Below are 23,184 nucleotides of genomic sequence, written 5' to 3' on the forward strand. Positions count from 1 at the left end.
CAGTCCCTGCTGCCAACACTGATCAATCAGTAACACCAACTCCTCTGTGTCAACAAGGACAAGGCTCTTGAAGCTGGAAATCTGGGAAGTTCCTGCAGCCATAAACCACTGCCCTCTCCTGACCAGCGCTGTTGCACAGAGGCATTTGTGAGCGTTTTCTCTCAGAGCAGTGGGGCTCTGAACCCATGTCCTGGCCCAAGCTCCTCTTCCATACAGGGAGCTGAACTCTTCAGTGGTCATGTTCCCATGGTGGGCACACAGCACCAAGGCTGACTCTCCCCCCACGTACCTCCACTGCTCTGGTGGCTCCGGAGGTGCTGGAGCGGACCTGGAACAGCCGCGTTGCTGCAGGTGCAGTCTGGCCTCCTTCCCTCGAGGTTCCACCCTTGTAAACAACCAAGGGCTTTCCACCAAACATGCTCATCAGGTGAGGGGGCTCTTTCCCTTGAATTACTCGTTTCTGAAGAAAAAGAAAGTTGCTGTCAGTTTTGAGGAGCACAAGACCAACCAGAAATGGTTTTTACAACCCTCTGTCGAGCTGGAATATTCACAGAGCACCCAGCTGGGCCAGGTGTTTAATACATATATATTCTTTATTCTCCCAGTGTTGGGGTTGGTTTCTGCTGGGTCTCTTTACCTGCACGGGGCTGCCTCCCAGCTCCTCATCCAGCTGCACTGTGAGGAATGCAGAGGTCGCAATCTCATCCTGCGTGGAGTCAGCGCCCTGCCTGGAGAACAAGGCCAAATCGCAGCTTTATTCTCAGCCTTTCCCCCCACACACACACCTTACAGAGATCAAGAGGAGGTAAGGAAACCCTGTGTTACAGAATCTCTGCAGCACTTCATTCAACACAAAGGAGAAACTCCTTATCCTCTATTGTAGCACAGTGAGTACAGGGGGAGATAAGAACCTTTCCTAGATAAGCAGAACTCTCCTAGATAAGCAGAGCTTGATCCAAAGAAGGGAGTAATAACCAGTGTGGGGAAGATGGAAACAAAAAAAACCTCACACAGTAATTCCCTCCATTGTTCCACTTCAAATGAACATCCCAGACCTCTGGTATCGTTTTACTTGCAAGGGAAAGTTATCCAGGGTGAAACTTTATCCCCCACAGACCCTCTGAAAGCGGGAACCAGCAGAGATGGGTTTTCTGAGGGGACTCGCAGCCCCAGCGTTCCCTGACTCGCCCCGCACAAGTCCCGTACCAGGTGTAAATGATCTGTCCCCGCTTCCCGTCGTGTTGATAATCGTACAGGATGATGTAGCTGTCCCCGCCGTAGAACTGCCCGTACGTGGCGGGGTCCACCGGCACCTTCTCGGAGCCTTCTATTCTCCAGATCTGGTGGGAGAGGACCACAGGCGCTGCAGGATGCTCCCATTGCCCGCAGCGCGCAGAGCCCGCATCCCCGGCGGAGCAGCCGCGCCCTCTGCCGGGCCTGGCACGACAATCCCCATCCGCTCCTGAGCCACGGCCCAGCGGAGCCACGGGGCTCTTCAGGGCTTTCTTAAACACACAAACCTCGGCCGGGACCGCACTGGGCTTCTGGACACTCCCCAGCCCCGTCAAGCCCAACTCCACCCCTCTTCTGTGCTCAAAGTCATGAAGGCAGGTGCTCCAAGACTTTCACACGTGTGATGGCAACAGGGAGAATAACCAGGAGGAGGAGGAATAAAGCCATGTCCACAGTGCTGGGAAATCGCGGAGTCAGAGTCAAACCCACTTTTCTGCAGGCCTTTCGAGACCTTGCTGATATTTCTGGTGTCAGAAATTCCCCCAGTAGCTACAAGACCTCAGTGTTGATGGCTCTCTGGCCTCCATTTGTCTTGCTGCTCTTGCAGAAATGCCATCAAGTAGCGAAGAAAAGTTTGGAAACCTTCCCAGAGGGATTGTGCCACCACTGACCTGTTTCTTGCCAGAGCCATCATCCTCCATGCCGTGCTGGGCAGCCATGGCCTTGGAGCTGTGCAGGGTGGCTGCATCGAAAGGGACCTGCTCAATCTTGGCAACGTGGCCAGAAACGTGAGGCTGCCCCAGCCCTTCTGTCTGGTCCTTGTCCCGCCAGTTCTTGAAGAATTGCTTGAACAAAGGTGTCTCACCACTCTCAGGGAGGACTTGGATCTGAAAGGAATGAGCCTTTAGAACCATGTCCAGGTTTACCTACTCCTCTTTTTCACTCCTAGAAGAAGTCATGGAAAAGGTAAAAGAGTATCTGAGAGGAAGAAACTTTAACTACCAGCTGCTCTGGGGCAAATGCTGCTTTAATCCAGGAGCAGCACTGCAGAATCTCCCCAAACAGAGCAGATCTCCCACAACAGGACTACTTGAAAGGCTGACAGGGACACCTGAGCCATCGTGCTCCACAGTCCCTGGCCCATGGGGCAGAAAAGTGACCCCAGAGCTTGGGGCTTCCATAGATCCCTACCTGGGTGTGTTTGGGATAACCCATCTTGTCAATGAACTCTGAGGCTGTTTTCAGTGCTGCCTTCTTCTCTTCAGAGTTGGCACCTTTACCTTTAATGAAAATAGAGAGAAAGGGGGTCAGGTTTTTTACCCAGAGAAGAAACTGTCCCAGGTACCTTTTGCAAGAGCAGAAGGGCTCAGCCTTCCAGATAAATGATGCCAAATAACAAATGACCATTTCTCGATCTCTTTTGTGCCTGTTGTGATGGCTGAGAGAGAATAACTGCCTTTCTGTTTATGATATTAATTCTTTTCTCCCTGGTTCTCTCAGGTACCTTTCCAAACAAAGATCTTTCCATCTGTGCCATGGTCCAGGATGAAGCAGTCGTCTGTACTCAGGGCTGCCTGGGAGAAGGGGTTCTCATCTGCCACCAGGGACACTGCCATGTTCCCAGCCCCATTGGAGACCTGTGACAACACAGCACAGAGGTCACATAAGTCACCCTCTGCTCCCTTCTGCTCCATGGCCATAGCTCAGAACTCAGGGAGGGAAGGGAAATCCATTTGATTGCACTGGCTGCTGCAGGCACTATTGTTTTCAAACAGGATACCTCTGACACAGCAACAGTATGGCAAAAACATAACATTCCAAGATTTCAAGTATTTCTAGCAAAGCAGATACTGCTGGGACCAAAGAGAGATTGGTCCAAAATGTGAAATATCCTCAGTGCAAAGGAAATACCTTCCAAAGCAAACTAACTGCACACAGAGACTGGAGGGTAACTGGGAACAGCCTCCCTGTATAAAGCAGGATTAAAAATCTGAGTTCCTCTACTGACTAATGCATAAGGTGCCACATAACAAACCATCTTAGCAGATATTCATCCCATGGATACCAGAGGCTGCTTGGAGAAGACTCCTCCCAAAAGCTCTTGGACACTCTCCTCCACTCACACAGCTGATGGCAAGTGGCACCGTCCAAGTCACGGCTTCATCTGGGTGTTGAAAGGGGCAGGTCCTGCTTCTCAGGCTCACTGTTTCTAGTTCCTTCCTGTCACATTCCTAACACAATGCCTGACAGCACAGAGGAAAACTCCCTTTTTCCCTCATTTGTTTCCCACTCCACTTTTCTCTTAAAAATCCCTCAAGTCCCAGCTGTCTCACTACATAAGTGGTGACAAACACAACAGAAAGTACATGGACATGCAGTGTAAGCAGCCAAGGTTCGTACATAAAACTTGTTAAGAAGCAGAGTTAGGCAGGACTGAGACTCAGATCAGCTCAGCTCCTCTCTGTTATTGCACCTCCATCTAATTTCACCCAGATCACTCCGTCCTCCCCAGAGTTATGTCAGGGCTCCTCGTTACCTTGTAGAGCTTAGCCAGCTTCCTGTTGGCTGTGTCAGTTTTGGTCTCATCAGAAGCTCCTTCTGGCAAACTGGGCTTTGGTCCCAGGACCTGTGAGGGAGAGAGAAACCATTACCAGCCAGTCCAAGAGGATCTTCCTCCCCAGGTGCTCCAGTCAAGAGAATGAGTAGAAGAGAACTCCAGATCAATCATGTAAATTCCCTCTGATGTCCCAGCAGGGCAGAGGACCAGGTCTGCACTGAGCTCTGTGTTTATACCACACACACCACCTTTCACCCACACCACACTTCCCACTCCAGCACTGACAAATGGACACAGGGAATAACCTGGAGCATTTCCTCACGCTCAGATCCCTCCTCTGACACGTAGACCTTGGCGCGCCCGTTGCGCTCGTTGTCCCGGATCCCCTTGGCCAGCACCGTGGCCTTCAGCCGCTCCTGGCGATTGCTCTTGGAGCCACACCATTGGAAAATGTTCTGGGGAAAGGAGAAAGTTGTGTTCAGAGCATGACAACACCTCTCAAGATGAGACAGGACTCAGCTGGGACTGAACTACGTCAGTGCTTCAGGATGCTCAGCACTGAGATGGCTTCAGCAGAGAGGGGAGGAAAACCTTGTGTGAGGTGTCAGACACATCCTGCCCCCTGAATTCTGCCACACCTGCCTCTGAGGTGGTACTCACACTGCCCAGGTCCAGGATGAAACAGTCCCCTGTGTTGAAGCTGTCCCAGCTCACAGGAACCTCCGTGGCCCGGACTGTTCGCCTGCCTTTGACCTGCAGCAGCCTCTGCACAGTGACCTCGTTGGGAACCACGTGCCTGAAGCCAGAAGCCACACCACCAGCCTGGGGGGAAACACAGGAGCGAGGATTCACACCAGGACTGAGGAGAAGAGTATATTCCCATGTGTATAACATGTCCTGCCTACCAGAAATTATCCCAAGCTCAGGATTCACTTCCTCTGCTGATAGACACTGGGAATTATTTATCAATGCAGGCAACAGTTACCCTCAAAAAAAGCACAACCAAGTTTAAATGGATGAAAGTAACAACACATGAGTGGGAGATAAACAAAAAGGAAAGTCTCAGACATGAAGAAATGTGAGCACTTTGCAAGCATGTGACCTGATATCACTTTGCTTGTGCCTTTGGATTCCTAACAGACACAACTGCTTGACTGCATGTTTTCACTTCTATCCCACTTTATTATGATGGCAGGGAGGAGTAACTCCTACTACTGTTCATCTCCTTTACCAAAACATTGCACATGCTGGGAGGGTGGGCTAAGCACGGAGACTACAAGGTCAAACTGTTATGCAAGTGGGGAGAAATCAAATCTCCTGGGTGGGTGTTTCCCATTAACTTTGCTGCTTCTTAAATTCATCCCAGGTGCCTTGGGACTGTTCTTTCCTCTGCTTCTTGAAGAAAAACAAAACCTTGATTCCTAAAATTTTCTGGGGCTTTCCTTGTGTATTATTAATTCAGCCAAATCTCTCCCACTGGGATGTGCTGTTCTCCACCCTGTGCAGTTCCAACTCATCAAAAACATCTGGCTGAGAATGGGTTTTAAGCAACTGGAAAAAGGGCAATTCTCACTCTCCTGGGAATTGGGCAGGATGCCATTTCTTATAGACTCGAGGCAGTTGTCACCCACCTTATATTTGATGCCAGATTTGAAGTAGCCCAGGAAGGTGGGGGACTCGTGGCCCTGCACCTCGCGGTGCTGCACAGCCTTTCCCTGCAGGTGCTCGTCCATCTGCACAGTGAAGATGGCAGCAGCCCCACGCTCATCCTGAGAGCTTTCATCACCTGAAACATGGAGAGAGACACTGGCAGGGTCTGCCTCTGCATTCAACTGTGCAAACACACGGGGAGAAAGCAGGTTTAACTGGGATTTGTCAAAGAGCCTGGGGTTTGCAGGCTCTGGGGACAGCCTTGGCACAGTTCTCTGACATGGACTGCAGAGGGCAGTTAGGAGAGGGAAAAATCCCACTCCCTGATCAGGAGGAACACAACTGATATCCCTCCTTTCAGGCAGAAAGGATTTCAGCCAGACCTTTAACCTGTGATCTTGTCTTCCCTGTGAACCTCTGCAGAACAGGGATTTACCTGTCCTACAGCCCAGGAAAAGCTGGTTTTAGGATCAGAGGTGGCTGTAGTCTCTATTGCAGACACCATGCAAATATTTGACATGAGTAGGGCTATTTACACCCAGAACTGCATTCTCCCTGAGCTGCTTTTTATTTCCTTGGGTAGCATTTAATGGTTGGAGCAGAGAGGCTCAGGGGTCACTGTGGGCTCCCAGCTCTGCAGGGACACTCCCAGCACTCACCCAACCAGAAGTGCAGGTCGTACTGGAGGTTCCCACTGCGCTGCTTGATGGTGTTCAGCACCAGGTAGGAATCTCCAGTGAAGAAGTCTCCATAAAGATTCTTTGGCACTGGGACCAAATCAAATTTCTCGACCCTCCAGATCTGAAGGCCGGGTTCCTTCCCAGCCTTCAAGAACTCCGCGTGTTCCACCATGCTGACAGGCTGGGGGTGAGACAGAGGATGCTGTTCAGTGGGCAGGACACAAGGAAGTATTTAAATTAAATTGCTTCTCATCTCTTAACTTGTTGTGTCAGGCAAAAAGTAGAAAGTTTCCTTTTTATTCTTGCACTGAGTTTTGAAGGGGTGAAAACATAAGGATGTGTGTGGAAAGAATCTCTCCATTGATCACTGTTAATTTTCACTTCCAATCACCTCAACCTCCTAGTTTATTCCTGACTTATCCTCTTCTAAACTCTACTGTCTCTCTCTCTGGATTTTAATCTCTGTATTTTCCTTACTAATTTATAACATTTCAGTATGTCACATAAGTGAAGCTTGACATTCCCAGGCTGCCAGAAAGAAACCCCTTTTAAGTCCACATGTACATCCTGCACAAACACGACTTGCAGGTTTTTTAAAACCAAATGGAAAATGCTGTGAATATCATTGAATATTTAGGTAATTAACAGGTTTCTTAAAGCCCTTCTGTTCTGACCTTTTAACTGCTCCCTTGTAGGAATTACATTAATTTACACAACATCCTGTCCTAAGGACATTGCAATTTTGGTTTAATATGTTTATTGCCTTACTTATGCAATATATCAACACGGTGCAATATCCTTTTTCTTAAACAAACACAATGAACACTTTTCTCTCTTATAAAATAATTCACTTTGGTACTTCTGAAAGGAAAGAAAACTGATGTATTGGCAAAGAGGTCTATCCATTGATCACATCATGCCTTTGAGTGCTATCAGGTAACAGGGAAGAAAACATTACAATATTACATTAGATGCATTCAGTACTCTGTCAAAGAAGATGGTTCACAGCAGCTGATGGAAAAAAGTAAAATATGCTCAGTTTTCAAGGCAAAAACAAAGAATGTTACAAACTAGAAAGCAAAATAGCAAGTTAGTTATCACAGTGATTCCTAAGCTGAAATCAGACATTAAAGATGGAAAAGAATGAACTTTATGAATGAACTTTATCGTCATGGTTCCAGCCCAAATCCTCCCAAATTCCCACTAAAAACCAGACAAAACCCTGACAAAGAGTTAAAGAAGAGGGACTCCTGTAGGTAGCTGGAAGCAGCAGCTTTTCAGTGTTTAATTGTGATGTTCATCACTTACCACAGCTGAAAGCACAACAGCTGCTGTAAGAACATATCCGAGCCCTGCCACAGACACGGAGCTGACACAGCTCAGCTTCAGAGCCATTGTGCAGAAAATGGTGAGGAAAAGATAATTGAAGTCCTTTCTGCCCATTTCTAGGAGCAAATGGGCTTCTCCCTTCCCGTGCAGAGCCGTGGGGAGTCCCAGCTCCCTGCTCCTCTGCCTGCTGGGGAAGATGAAGAGCAGAATCCAATCTTTTATCGGGACAAACACACCCAGCCCCTCGGCAGCACAGGGGCGGAACGCGTTTGTGCAAACAATCCTGCTGGAACCCCAGAGCCTCTCCAGCCTCTCCCGGAGCCCAGCAGGCACTCACTCCACACAATGTGCGATCCATTACCCACAGCGAGCCAGGGTCACACCGGCCAAACCTCCCCTCACAGCGAGGGATTAAGAGACATCAGCAACAGAGGCAATTTTGTCAGCTGAGAGCTGGAAAGGCGATGAGATGCAGAGGAACAGCACGGCGGCTCCAGCTGGCAGCGGATGCAGGGAAAGAGACTTTGGAGAAGATAAGGATTCAAGTGAGCATCCTGAGGATGGGGGAATGCAGCCTCAGCTCCCTGGACTTGTCAGAGGAGCAGAGTTCAGCCCGTCCTCTGCACCTGAAAGAGCCTCCACACTCTGTCACCGGCTGTCACCGACAGCTCGGGAGGGTTTGGGGATGCACTGATGGATTTCAGCTCCCGGGTTCACAACAGAGCATTCACGGTCTGGTAGGTGACAGAACAAAAGCTCATTCAGTAATTCAATAATTGCACAATCAAATATTTCTGAGGGTGTAGCAACACCCTGTGACAGGAACACAACAGCCATCAAACCTACTCGGCCCAAAGGAATTACAACAGGGCTGATTGTAGCACCCCAACAATCTGCCACCAATAAAGAGATTATTCTTCCAACTGTCTCACACTGCAGCAAGTTCATCCATCACATTTTCCAAGTGTTGGCAGTGAGTGAACTGTGTGGGAACCTTTCCCTGTGGCCCTCAGGAACGGAGCAGCCACACAATGTGGAGTTGTGCTGCTGGGCACTTTTGCTCTCAACACACCCAGGCGAGAATTCCTGACAGGCTGAGCTTCCCACGGTCAGAATCTCTCAAAAGATTCTTAAATAAGGGGCCAGACCCTCCACCCATAAAACTTCACAACAAAACTTCCACGAAGGAAAGAGCAGACCCTGCTTTGTGCTTTCCCCACTCTTCATGAGGAGATTTTCATTCCCTCTCTCCCAAGAACACTCAGCTGCTCTCCTGTCCAAGCTGATGCATTTTAATTTGAAATGTCACCTTGGCAATGTACCTTTGAAAATTTCACTGGAAAGTCTCAAACTGAAACAGACAATAAAAACAATGTGCTAGTCCTGCTGGTATTTCTGATCTCTGTGAAGGAAGTTCAGAGTGTCAGAGGTCTAAATCTCAGTGAAAAACATGCTGGAACCTTGACTCCGAGGAAGGCAGCTGTGAAAAGCTTTGGCAGCTGCAGCAAACCCAAACCAAAATTACTGGGTTGCATAACATTAGAAAGAGATGGGTCCTTCCCAAATGGAAAAATACTCTGGACTTCTCATTACTAAATTAAATACCTGTATAGTGCCACCACTGGGCAAACCTCACAGACTGAAGGCACAAAGACCCAGGATAATCTTATTTATTAACATCCCACTGTAGGATATTGTAATCTGTGGATATATGCAGATGCAGTATTCTTGAAAAACCATTTAGTCTTCTAATTGATTTGGCATTTTGTAAGTCCAAGCTTGCATTGCCAATGAGCTGTAATATGTAAATACAGGCAAAAAATGGAAAGAGGGCTACAGTGCTAAAGTGTTCTTTCATAAAATTAATTAATCTGAACCATTCCTGGAGGGAATAGGTATAAATCTACCCCAACAGCTGGTTTGAGTTATCACTGCTGGCAGTAGGTGCTGCATTGTTAAATCAAGCCCCAGAAATGTTTGCTCTGGACATTGTTGTGAGGGCATTTGCCAGCTGAGATCACCAGAGCCCTGCTGAAAAGGGTGTCCTGATGGAGACATGGAAAACAGGCACTTTTCAAGCTGCTGTTAATAAAAGTGTCCAGCTTGGTCCCAGAAAGGGTGCTGTGCACAGCCAAGGTCTTATGCAAAGGAAAGCTGTTTAAGGAAAACATGGAAAGGGTTTGGAGTAGAGGATTTCAGTGCAGATGGATCAGCTAAAATGACACTTGGCTGCATAGTGATGGAAACAAGAACTCAGGAAAATTCATCCAATGATTTGAGCAACCATTGGAAGACAACAAGTTCATTATGGTCTCCAGATGTGCAGTGACAGCAGCAGGACAGGCCAGCCCAGGAATGGCCTGGGATGGAGCCTGGCCTGAGGGAACAATCCCAGGGATTTGCTCTGGGCACCCGACACGGAAGGCGACACTCGGCACACACTGATCAAAGTCAGTGTCTGTCACACAGACCAGTGCAGCTCCAGGGAAGTGTGGAATGATCTCCCAAAGGCTGGAAGCTGTTTGCTTCAGGGGGAAGGCCAGAGAAGGCCTCAGTCCCTGTGCCCAGCAATCCTGAGCCTGCTGTGCATCCTCCCAGTGCTGCTGCAGCTTCCACCACCTCTGACCTCAGCTCCTGTCTCTCCTGCTATCCAACCCAAACCACCTTTCCTGCTTCCACCCTGCAGCTTGGAACAAACAGCTCTCTTTGCCTCCCTCCCAAAATTCTGCATTTTTGTTCTGCTCACTCATGCCTGTGGTCGTGCCTCATCTGTCACAGTCACCTCTGCCCTCAGGGACTGACACCAGCAGCACTTGGGCTGTTTGTGCTCACTCTCCTCTCACTTTCTGCCAAGGAGCTGCCCAGTTCTGCACTGCCCAGCACCAACGTCCTGCTCCCTTCAGGAAAAACCTGTGGACACTGAGCCTGGAATCTCTTACTCTACCTCTTCACACTGCAAAATCCATTTCAGGGAATAATTAATGTGTGGTTCCTCCACATCAAATACACTCTCACATCTTCACACCTACCACCATCTAAAGCTTAATGATGCAGCTAAAGTAAATTTCTACAAGATAATATCATCCAATACTCACAGCAGAGAAAGAAAGAAAATCTTTATTTTATTCACTGTCCACTAACAAGAGAAAAATGAGCACAACATTTTTTTGTGAGGCTTGATTAACTTATAATAATTTGTGAAAATTCACACCTGAATATACCCACAAATATAGTCAGGACTTACCTGCACAGGGCTGCTCAGGAAAGCTTGGCTGAGTTAAATGAGACAGAAACAAGGGTAGCCCACATCCCCATGTGCTTGTGCTCATTTGCAGCTCCGGCGTCGCCTCATGATGGCTTCAGATAATTTGTCTAAATTTGCTGCATAATCAAAACCCACACAGGAAGGGCTGCAGCCAGCACAGCATTTCAGCACAGAGCATCCAAACCACCTGCTGCTCACTGCTGGACCAATTCCTGCCCTTCCACATGGCAAAGGCTGTAGTTTTGATTTGAATGGATGACACTTGCAGAACATCAAAATAACTTGGAAATACAGACTGAGTTTGTTAAATATGAGGAGAACGGTAAATCTGAGTAGAGTTTGTATCCACACTACAGTCATGCTGCAAAAATGCCCCTTGTGCACCAATCCTTATTGTACCTTGGGGGCAAAGATTTGCATTTCCACCCAACTAACTCTCTTTTTCTTTTTATTTATTTGCCAAACATTGCCTGGAGAATATGTACTGCTCCAAATAAATATCAATATCTGTCCTCAAAAAAGAAAGCCTCCCTTATCTCACAGCATTCCAGACCACCTATACCAAGTGCCAGAAGAGGTAAATTAAAGCTGTATTTCTGCAGCAACAACAGGAAAACCCTAAATCCTTGTTTTGCAAGAGGCACAGGGGTAAAATCCTCCTGGCACGATCGATCTGAGGAAATCTACAGGTTGTACTTGCCACAGTAACACCCCAGAGCAAGAGCTGCATTCCTCAGGTCTGAAACAGCAACACTGAAGAGATCACATGAAAAAAAAACCCCAATAAAGTTATTTGCTTGTTTCAGGTTCTGCTCCTTGTGCACTTTGAACACAATCGACACTGTCTGACTACCCACACAGCCATTTCTTTATTCTCTGATCTGTTGCTGCCCCATAAAAACTCTGATGAATTTACAAAGCTTGTGAAAGCAAGCAGCACTGGATCAATTGAATTCTGACAATCCAAAACTCAGGACTTGGTGTTGCTGAACACGAAGAAAGCTCAGCACAGGATCCACAGTGATGACAGCACACCCTGAAAATCGAAATATTTGTTTATTCCTTCAGCTTCCCTGCCAAAGCAGTATAGAATATCAATAATTCTTCAGCAAAGCATTGAAAATAACTCTGGCAGAACTTCAGCTTTGTTACCAAGGGGACAGGCATTGAAAAATACCTAAAGTGATGGATCAGCTCAGTTTTCAGTCTCCAGACAGCCCTAAATTCATATATACACAAAACTAAATCTAACCCCTTTTCTTCCATCCCTTGAAGAAGCCAGTAAAGAAAGGTTATTTGGGATAAGAAAGAATTGGCATGAGAGAGTCTTCCCCTTCCCAGCCATGGTGACTCCATAAACTTATTTCAGCTCCCTTTATGAGGAGCAGCAGCTAATGGCATTCCCTGCAGCTACATCTTAATAGAAAAGCCACAAATCCAAAATTCAAACTGAGTTGCCTAACTCAGATCAAGAGTCCAGGACACCAAGTCCAGCATTAACTGTGCAACTGGCAAGTAGGTTTTCTGCATTTGTTAAGATTCCTACTAAACCACTTGAGCAAGTTAGAAGGCCCAGAAGATTTGAGTATTGTTTATTTTTTCCAGCTGTTTGTCTGCACTATGAGTCACATCAGCTCTATTCTGGGCTCTGTACCTTTTGAGTACAGCCCACTTAGTAAACACAGAGCTGCCAGCCCATTCTCCCCAGGCAGAAAACTTCAACACAAAAACCTGAGTTTCCTCTCAGTTGCAGTGATGTAAATTGGGGAGAATATTACTTCCACAGGAGAAAGCTTTGGAGATTAGAGAGGTCTGCCATCTGAAACACACCCAGGGAAATCTGCTGATACAATCAGCTGGTTCAGAGCCCTGCCTTGAGCATAAGTGAGAGCTGAATCATGCACTTAAACACAGCACAGGGAAGGCTGCATCAGTGGAAACCACCGACCACTTTCTTTCACTGGGGAGCAAAAATAAATCCTGAATTACACTCCAACACAAATCATTGTTCAGTGCTGAAAAAAAATATTTAAGGAGTGTTTATGTAACACATAAGACATAAACCAGCACATTAAAATATGACTACCTCCCCAAAAGATGTCCCAGAGAGAGAGCTGCTGGTGACAGGCAGAACACATTGAGGGAGGCAGTGAGGACATGCCTGTGGTCAGCTGCAGGGAAATGATACAGATGTTCTTCCTCCAGCCTCCAGGTCCTGCCTGTCCAGGGGAAATCATCTGCAACTTTATGCAAACTCTTCTTCCCCAGAGAACAAGCTGATACATTCCTCTGCAGCACAGAAGTCGTTCAGTCTGTGATCCATAACCCAAAGAGAACAGAGCAACACATTATTGCAGAGAAAGGCTGGAAAGCAGGAGAGATGGCCTAAAACAAGACCAAAAGGGAAGCACGGAGCGTGGCCTTGCACCCAAAGCATTTAGGAGTCATTGTTACGCGTGGGACAAGGGCAGGAGAGGTACAGGCAGATGTCAGGGCTGAGTATAAGTGAGTAAAAAGCACATAAATAAATTTTGCTGATGCCACAGCAGGTCTGGGCCAGTGGGAGTCCATCAGCTCCTGCTGTCCACATCAGGTCCACACAGAATTCAACTTTCCCCATCAAAAACCTCCACAAGACACTAAACAACTCAGGATTAACAAAAATTAGCTTACTTAAAACACATTATAAATAAAGGTGCTTCTAGATCAGAGAAGGAGCAGAACACGAGGCTGAGGGCTCCAGGTTCCTGTCACCTGCTGGCAGGGAACAGTCAGAGACCTGGGAAAGCTTCCTCCAGTCCTGCCCCAGCACACACAAGTGTCCACACCCACATCTCCACCAATTCCTCCTCAGGGAGACACGGGACTCCCCTTTTTCCTTCACAAACACCAGCTTCCAAATAAATCACTGTGGAAAGGGAATTGCCAGAATTCCCCTCTCCATTTGTTCCCAGCTCTCCTGACACAGGCAGGGTGGTCAGGGGGTTTAATGGCTGTGGCTGAAGATTCAGAGCTCTCACTCAGGCTGTTCCCAGCTCCAGACCCAGCCAGCACAGCCCTGGCAGCAGGAGCACCCCCAGCTCCCATCCCACCGGGCACAGCCACAGGAGAAATGCTGCAAACACACCAAAACCATCCCTTCTTCCTCAGAGCTGTGTGATTAACAGGAGGGGGGTTCATTTTGTTCCATTTCACTCAGGATTCAGGCCTTGCTGAGGAGGAACCACAAGGATTGTCAGAGCAGACAGCCCTAAAGGAGGGAAAGTCCTCACGGTGCCAGCGCTCACTGCAGCAGCCTCCATCCATCTTGAGAGATCCTGGGATGATTCATTTCCTCCAGGGTTAAAGATGCTGTTTTGAATTGTAGCTGTGCTTTTACTGCATGTGGAAACACTAAGTAAAGAACATATTTCTAAACTTTGGGTTTGGACAGTGTCCCACTGCCTGACTGCCCTAATACAAACTGTTGTTTCTCCCACTCCAGTTGTGCTGGGACCTCAGCTGAGATCGTTCCAGCTCTCCAGGTTCTCAGTGGGAGGTGAATGAAGAACAAAAAAAGAGAAAAGGAAAGACCAAAACCACAGTCTATAGTCAGAAAAGAACACTTTAAAACAGGCAAAAGGAAAAAACAGATAAATCTTCAGAGTCCATAGCACCTTACCCATCCAGACACCATCACATCCCAAATTTTCATCACAAAAACCTGGCAAGCTGGAATATCCTGCTTGAGAAAGCAGTTTCCCAAAAAGTTTCCCAAAAGCTGGGGAAACTGCATGAAGTAAACGAGAACTCATTCTCCAGAGGGCAGTGTGAGATGCAGAATACAAACCAAATAAAGCCTCCCATGCCAGCGGCACCACCAGGCTCCCTGAGGGACCCAGATCCAGCAGGGCCATTCCAAGCTGGCATTTCCAGACATCCCAGCACTGCAAAGCATCCCAGAGCTGTTTATCCCCACTCATGTCAGAGCTGTATTTAACCTTGCAAATGCATCATTAGTGGATAATCAGAGATAAATACCTGGATGTCCTGCTGAGACAGGCTGCTATGCCTTTCCTGACTCCTCTGACCACACTTTCCTCCCCTGAGCAGGTGTGGAGTATCGGGCTGACATTTAATGGATATTGTCTGACCCGATTTCATCTCTGATGGGATTGACCAGTGCCATTAAGAGGCAGCTCCAGCGCCCTGGAACAGCCCTGGATCGGCAGGGAGCACACCCTGACAGACACAGGGAAGTTCCCATCATTTCCCTGCTGCCACCCTGAGGATCCCGAGGCTGGGAACACCCGGTGCAGAGCAAACACAGCACCCAGCAGTGCCTGACAGCTGATAAGAGACCTGATGAATCTGCTCTGGCCATTGGTACAACTTGCTATCAGGGTGTAGGACACAGTGTAAATATTGAAAATCTGCCATGTCTGGGACTTGCTGGGCAGCAGAGATGAGGCAGAGGTAAAATCTCTGAAATCCCGGCCTGGTGCACACACGGTGCTCAGACACTCCCAGCACCGGCTCATTTACCTTTCTGCTCCTCGCTGAAATACCCGAACTAACCTTCAAGTCAGAAATCCCTGATCGAGACACGTCCCGTGACAAAAGTCACAAGGACGGACCTGAGGGAAATTGCCTGAGCGCTTTTCTATTCTCATCTCAGTGCAAACATCTGCTGTGAGCCAGCCCTGCTGTGCCCCGGGGCTGTCTCCGCCTGCATTCCCTTCTCCCACTGCTCTCTGGAGCCTCCTGCAGTAAAACACTTCCCAAACTCCCAGCTCCCAATCTCTGTGCACTATCCCCACCTAGGGAGCTGCTGTCTGACACAGGAGAAATGGTTCCAGCATGGCTCAGAGCTGAGAGCTCCAGCAACTTTAGTGCTTTTATGGGAAAAGAATTAATCATCCAGGGCATTTCTTTCCGATTCCCTTAGGCTTCTTAGTGTCTGAAGTGATTAATTAATGATTAAGAGACTGAAAAGACACACACTTGAACTAATGCTGTGAGAAGCAGAACAAAGTGACAGAGGCACAAAGAGCTGCACAACAGCTTCACAAAAAAAGATAACTTGAGGTTTTCTTCCCAATGCAAAAATGCCTCAGAAAGCCACTGCATAAAACAATCTTTGAGTCTTGAGTTTAAAAAGATCCAAAAGAGTTTAGAAGTGAACGATATATACAATTTTCTTTTCAGCTGAAATTGCTAGAAGGGATATCAAATACCTGGTCCAGAGAACCAGACAATCACTAACAGAAATAATACACAGCTTGTTACAGACAAAATTTTCCAGATCAGAATCTTCTGCCTGTTCAGGAAAAATATTTGATAATAATCAAGCAGAGGCAGAGACACACTCAGAACTTGATTATTCACATGATAATTCCCGAGTGCTGTGGAAGGGAACAGAAAACAAGAGCAGCTGCTTCTCTCTAGACAGGAGTTATTGTACCCAAGCTACTTTGTGTTTAACTGTGTTCTGCTTTACTGCAACCGAGCTGCAACACCTGATCACCTCAGCTTAAAGAGCAAAAAAAAACTTCTTTAGGTCTCCAGGTTCCGAAGCAAAACAGGGAAATAGTTGGTTTTGTGGAGCTGCACATTTCTGTGCAAAATCCTCTTTCCCATGCATGCCACTAACAGCAACACTAATGTCTGGGACTGGATTAAAATGGAAAGTTTGTATTTGTAAGTGAGCTGAAAGCAGATATAAATCCTGAGCACTAAATACGTCACAGAGCTATTTTAAAAACGGTTTGGTTCCCACCAGAATTCTGTAAAACACCCAAGCTACAACAAAAAGTTATTTTATCTGACTGTGGGATGGGGGAAGTGTGGGTCAGCAGATGAAGATGCTGCTCCTTGTCCCACAGGAAGGTCCTGAGCCCTTCCCTGGCACAGCGGCTCAGGGGCTCTGCTGCCCACACCACCAACACTGAACGTGGCTGCAGCACTCCCCAAATTCTATAAATCATATCCAAACCTCCACTGGAACACATCAGGCAGCTTTTAGCCAGAGCTGGCAGCAATCCCCCTTGGTAACATTAGCAGAGCCATGAACCTGGGCTGCAGAGTGCTCCCATCCCTGCTCTGGTGATGAAAGGAACAAATTCACAACGTGTTGGATTTGTGCCTGTAAAATCCATGTTAAACTAGCAGCAGCAGTAGCATTTCTGCTTTGTCACCCTTTTGACGTTCAGAAGCAGCCAAAGATTGATGGCTGGTTCAATTTCCCCACTGTTTTCCCCATGGCACTGGAATTTCATGCAGCCAGAGAAAGCCTCCACTCTGCCAAGAGCTGGAGTCATTCCTCCGGGGACACTGCAGGTACTCAGCTCTCACTGAAACTCAGCTGAACTCTCGAACAACCACTGGAAAATCTCTCCCTGCCTTTAAACATGTAACATTTCAGACGCTCACCATCCACCATGTGACTAACGAGGTGTAACTAAAATCCCCAGCCTGTGTTCACGCTGAATTCCAGTGAAATCCATGGAGCTGGGTTTCCCAGCACTGCAGCCAGGCTGGTCATGGCACAGGTGAGCACTGACACCCCGGGCTGCTGCCTGAGCACAGAGCAGCTCCCATTATCCGCTCTGCAGATGGACACAGCTCAAGCAGAGCCTGAAACCACAGCAAACCCTGGGCAGGGAGGAGGCGATGCCAGCAGCACCATCCCATGGAGCAGATGTAAAACGGGGCTGACTTCTGCTTCTCTCTGCTCCTGCACAGGCTAAGCTTCCATCTCCCACTTCTCCCTGGTAGAAACTATGGAATAATCTGTCTCCTGGCCAAGAGAAACCAGTTGCAATAGCCTGTGAGAGACCCATTCCTCAGTACTCAGGTTTCGCTTCATTTTTCCAGACAGATGTTATAAGGTACTCTGTAAAACAGTTTGAGAAACCCAAAGGAGGAGAGGCATTTAAGGAACCCCCACCCCCTCTGACTCCAGAGCAGGACACTCTGAGCTGAGCCATGCTCTACTCCCACAAAGGAAATAAAGGAATTTTTTATATTTTTTTTGCCGATAAACTTGCATCATGCAGAGCTGGTAGTGGAAAATGGAAATTGTAATGATCAGTAAGAAAAATAAGAGACTTAAGGGGAAACAATGCTAGTATCATCCTTGTTAGCAAAGTCGGATTTTTTACATCCAAGAGCAAATAACATTCAAAGCAGTTTTATTCCAAGAGGGATCTACTTACTAATGAGGCCTCCTTGAAACAAGTCATCCCCATAACTTTTTTTTTTAAACACTCTTCCTAGGAAACATTTTAAATATGTTTTCAGTGTCTACATTTTTTGAATTTCTATTCAAACAGAGCGTTCAAACATTCTTCCCCCAGGCAAAGAACAAAACAAACAAGCCCCCACTGTTCCCATCACCACTCGCACCGGGCTTGCGGGGGCTCCGGCGGGACGGGAGCGGCAGCGATCCCGCGGAGCCCGGCACAGCCTGGCAGAGGATGCTGCAGGAAACGCCCCGGGACAGAACCCGGGACAGGATCCGGGACAGAACCCGGGACAGGATCCGGGACAGGACCCGGGACAGGACCCGGGACAGAACCCGGGACAGGACCCTCCCTCCGTCCCTCCGAGTCCCCGTTCCCTCCGGCCGGCCGTGCGGAGAGGAGCCGGGGAAAGCCCCGCAGCCGCTCCCGGCCCTACCTGGTGCTGGCACTCGCTGGCAGAGGCAGCTGCGGGGCCGGGCCGGGCAGGGCAGAGCTGGGCAGGGCCGGGCAGGGCCGGGCAGGGCCGGGAAGGGCCGGGCAGCCCCAGGGGCGGGACCCGCGGCTCCCCCGCCTCCACCGCCCGCCCCCCTGGGCGCGGCTGCGGGACCGCGGGGACCCGGGAGCCCGGCACGGCTCGGCTGGGCACGGCTCCAGCGGGCACTGGGCACTGTTGAGCTGGCACAGGTACCCGCAGCGGTGAGAGGTACCCGTGGGGCACCAGACACCGTGCTGGTACCGCTGTGGCGGCAGGACCAGCCCGGGCCCTCGGACACCCAGGCCTGTCCTGCCCTTCGGCTGCCACATCTTCAATTCCAGATGATGTTTTAATGTCTTGTTACATGACTTCCATTGCTTGTTTCTGTAATTTTCCTGCGGTTATTGGTGTGCCCACAGCACAGCACACGTACAGTCAGACTGTAGTACAGTCTCCTATGGATGGCTGTCACTCATCAAACATCACTGCAGGATTCACTGAGGGATGTCCCCATAACCCATCCCGTGGGCTGGGAGCTGTCGGTGTCCGTGCACACCCTGATCTCCAGACAGGGAGCAGCACTGCAGTGACCTCTTCCTTCCTGCCACCTATTTATAGTCACCCTGTCCCTGGGCCAACGCTCCAGGCCATTGCCTGTGGATGCACAGATAAGTGCACACACAGGTCTGAGCCACCCAAAGCCCAGTTTTGATGTACAGCTACAACCTCAGAACATCCTCCTTGCAACAGTGAGCACCCTGGGGCACTGTGTGAGTACAGATCTGGGGAACAAATTGGGATGACACGGTAATAAGTTATAATTGTTGGTTAGATAACCCATTTAAGCTCCTAAGAAGTTTGGTGTAACAATAAATTACTTGAATAATGTTAAGCACACACACGAAGACATGGACCTTGTGGCTCATGTGCTTGGGAATATCACACAGAGCACACTCATCCCTCCCGTGGTTGTTGTGCTTGGAGTTTGAGAAAGGAACATGATCCTTAAGAGCAATTTACCAGGAAGCATTTTCAGTGAAACATCGCATGTAATAACACCATGACAGCGAGTCACACATCTCCAAGGGCACTCACAAACAAGAGGAATTTCTAACTTTTGTTTTTCATAGAGTTTTTCCTTGACACTCCCAGTGAGTTGTGGTAAATCTAAGACAGGCAGGCCACAGACAGCTGCTGTTTTTCTTCTGCTCTCTCCATCATGTAATCAGAGAACTGTTTTGTGTTCTTGAGAGGAGCACTGTACCGAGACAGTGCCACCCTGCAATGGGTTCTCACAAAAACACTTTCTATGCCACCAACAATGCCTCCACTTGCTGCTGGAATTGTGTGGAACAATGATATGGTTATTGATAAAGCCAGTGGTGGGTACTTCTCCTCTGTCATGGCTGTACTGAAGAAGTTTTTTGTTATGCTTTTGTGTATGAGAACATGATTAAGCAGAATATTTTAGGTAGGCTAAAAACCATCTGCCATTTCGATTCTGAAGTCTGGGAGAACTGTGCATAACCAGGGCAGGAGCAAAGCCTTCATTAAATCAGGAACATCCTTTACAGAGACACTGACACTGCACAATCACACAGATTCTGTTTCCATAACTCATCGATGTTCTGCATCATGTTCATATCCTGTCATGCATTTGTAACATCATTATACAGCTAAACCAAAAATTCTTCACCTGTCCATCAAATATGATTAATGTAAAATGACTTGGCCTTTTAAAAACACTGTGTTCCATTACTTTAAGTACTGGTAAATTGTAATGTTTCCATGGAAATTTTAGGTCCCCATTTCTGCTATTCAGTTACAGTTGTGCTGTTGAGGGCAGAAAAGTGACTTTGGCAATCTGAACCATTTGAGTGAGTTCCTTTTCAAGAAGCAACCTCTCAGTGCAGAGAGTGAGATGTGGAACCACACAGGATCAGAGCAGAACCAAGAGAGTCTCTTGATGTCAGGAGCCTCAGAAACCACTGTGATTGATGAGAAGGGTGGAAAGGTTTTTAGGGAGCTTTGTGCTGTGCACTGCAAAGTCCTTCAGCAAGGAAGCAGCCTGAAGTGGGGCACAAAGCCCTGCAGGTTGCTGTTTCAGCTCCAGAGGTTGCTTTCTGTCCAGAAGCAGCTCTGTGTGGATCAAATCTTGCCTTGTGCAAGATGATTGACTCACAAAGTCTTTCACCACCGTCAGGATCTGGTCTCTGGGCATGTTGTCATGTCAGCCAGGAAACCACAGCCCTTACATGTCTTTGAAAAGCAGATGCTGGTATTTTGCAGGCATTTCTGTTGCTACAATTTGGTTTTGTGCTAAAATACAAGCTACTTACTGAGGACACATCGAAGGATGAATACTTGAAGATTATGCTCAAGGCATCAGAGATGAAACACGATCTCCAAAATAAGTCAAATAAAGTCAGTAAAACTCAGATTTATATTTAGTCAGGATAGAAAGAGTCATGGTGAGCACTCACCCCATCAAGTGGGCTCACTGCTATATGTATTTAGAGTATTCTTCAATATTAATGTTGAAATTCCTGTGGAAAGGGATACACTTCCATTCCATGGTGCCATTCCCACAAAATATTGACAGAGAGAATCCATCTGAGCTCCATCTGCTGACACCAGAATTACCATTGGCCCAAAGGTCCTTCTATCATTAATCAGTTTAATTTGAAGCTTTGAGACTGTACAAGTGCCAATGGGCTTGGGCTGCCTATTTTACATGAGATAAAGGAACTAAAAAGATAAAGAAGGAACTAAAAAGAAAACTTGACCACGGGAACATTTCTACAGACACCACAAAACTGAAATGGTAAGAGATGAAAGGAGAACTGGGCAACTCAAAAAATAAAATACAAGTAAAGACCAGTTAGTCATCTGTGACCAACCCAGTGTTACGTGATCAACTCCCACAGAAGTGGATTTCAAACTAGTTCCTGAAAAATCCCGTGTTTCTCTCTTCTGTCTCTGTCTAGAGAAACTTGAGCAAAGCCAGAAGATGAAGTTGGGGTTCAGGGGAAGAAGACAGACAGGCAAGCCTGATTTTTGCTACCTTTGACTGACTCTTTGTGGCCTGGCAGTTTAAATTCTGATAGTCTGGCCTGCTCACTGCTGTTCTCAGGGAAAACAGAGTGTTAAAGATAAAAAATTCCATTCAATCCCATGCTCTTCATGAATGCTGATGTGTAATTTAATCATATTTAGATTTATTTTCTTGCAAGGATGCATTCTAAAGAAGGGAGCAGATACTATAAATCACTCTGTGTAATTTATTTGCAAAGAAGAAAATCCTCAAGCCTTCTATCAACTGCATTAACTCAGAGTCTTTACTTTTCCTGGGGTTTGTGGTACAGAAATAAACCCAAGAGCAAGGCTCATGTGACCAGAAAATTTGGAAACCTTTTTCTCTTGACAGAGACCTCAGAAAGAGACACGTGGAAAAGGCTTTTCAAGAGTGGACTGACCCAGCAGAAATCCACAGGGAAGGGTGGGACGATAGAGGAGGATTCCATCCCTGGCAATTTGGTATTGTTACCAATTTAGTGGGTTTTAATTACTGTTGTTAGGTTCTGTCCAGATGTTCACAATGAATGGGCTGAAGTCAGCCTTTTCTCAATAACTGTTGTTGAAAAACTGCTGCAGGCTTTCAAGTGCTCACAAGAATAAAGAATCAAAGAAATGCAGATGCTGTTACTTGATCCTTCTCGCTCACAGCTTTTGTGAACTTTAAACTTCGTAGCAATATTTGAGCAGAGCATATAAAACAACTCAAAACCAGGAGTTTTGAAGCAAATCTGTATTGCCTTTTACATCCTCTCAGAAAGGAAGGCAGTTTTACGTAAAATATATTTGGGAATTTCAGTTAAAAAGCTGAATCTTACTCACATTTAGGTAATAGCTTTTAATTTTGTTGCAGGTAAGAAACAAAAGTAATTCTATCCCGAAGCTGCTTCTCGTGACTGTTCACAATTCAAATTCCTCACAAGCCAGACTTCAGATTAAAGTGATTTCCAGAGCTGTTGAGTAATCCTGGAGATGTCTCCATGGGCACTGGAGGGGGAAGTGCCACCCTGGGAGTGTGACTGGAGATGTGCAGTGGGGAAAACCTCACGGGGAGCCCGAGGAGCCTGTGCCTGCCTGGGGGAAAGGGCTGCTTGGAATTTCCACTGGAAATGAAGCTGCAGCTCCAATCAGCCACTCCCACCCTCGGCAGGCTGTGCACCCATTGCCCTTTCCATGGGTAACAGCAATAATTACCTGGCACAAATTCCACCTTGGAAAAACAGAGAAACTCACCCTGCCTGACTCTTACCAACACCGGACCACAGAGACAGAAAAGTCCTCAGTGTATTTTTGTGTGTGACATCTGAACAATTCTGGATTTTAAAACCTCTCATTACAATGTTTGTGTTAATGGAATAATATTTGGGGCAATCCCAGGGAAGTGTATTTTTTCAAGTCAGTAAACCAGACTGCAAGTGTGTCACCACAGTCAGGTCATTTTCTGTTTAAAGACTCCCTCTCGTGGAAATCATTCTCACTGGCTTGTTTTGACCTATTTTTCTAGTAAAAGTCACTCCATATAAGGTCTTGCAAAACTTGAAAAGGATTCTGTTGCACGGTGTTACCTGTTTTGAAGTTTGAACCCTGACAATAACTGACAGGAGTCCTACATCTCTACTACATTGCCAGCAGATTTTCTATTTTTCTATTGAATCTTTGCTTTCTATCACTCAGAGATTTACTTATTTACTATGTAG

At 47.3% G+C, this 23,184-nt stretch overlaps 1 protein-coding gene across 3 annotated transcripts in view; it reads right to left on the bottom strand.

Annotated features, from left to right (window-relative positions):
- GSN (gelsolin) overlaps positions 1–18,419 on the bottom strand; it is a 20,639-nt gene extending 2,220 nt beyond the window's left edge. Inside the window, exons 1-12 of one of the 3 annotated variants that reach the window (XM_015644974.2) lie at positions 18,374–18,419; positions 6,100–6,301; positions 5,422–5,576; positions 4,451–4,612; positions 4,096–4,245; positions 3,770–3,859; positions 2,738–2,870; positions 2,425–2,513; positions 1,905–2,120; positions 1,207–1,340; positions 638–728; positions 290–460 (exon numbers count right to left, since the gene is read on the bottom strand). In XM_015644974.2, coding sequence (XP_015500460.1) covers positions 290–460; positions 638–728; positions 1,207–1,340; positions 1,905–2,120; positions 2,425–2,513; positions 2,738–2,870; positions 3,770–3,859; positions 4,096–4,245; positions 4,451–4,612; positions 5,422–5,576; positions 6,100–6,292 — 1,584 coding nt within the window. In that variant the 5' untranslated portion in view covers positions 6,293–6,301; positions 18,374–18,419. Of the gene's footprint in view, positions 1–289; positions 461–637; positions 729–1,206; positions 1,341–1,904; positions 2,121–2,424; positions 2,514–2,737; positions 2,871–3,769; positions 3,860–4,095; positions 4,246–4,450; positions 4,613–5,421; positions 5,577–6,099; positions 6,302–7,428; positions 7,637–17,910; positions 17,959–18,373 lie in introns of those variants that run through there. The other 2 variants (XM_015644973.1, XM_015644972.3) reach the window with 2 other exon arrangements.
- Between the last annotated feature and the right edge of the window lie 4,765 nt (positions 18,420–23,184).

Source organism: Parus major, chromosome 17 (assembly GCF_001522545.3).
Source record: "Parus major isolate Abel chromosome 17, Parus_major1.1, whole genome shotgun sequence".
Taxonomy (NCBI): Eukaryota; Metazoa; Chordata; class Aves; order Passeriformes; family Paridae; genus Parus; species Parus major.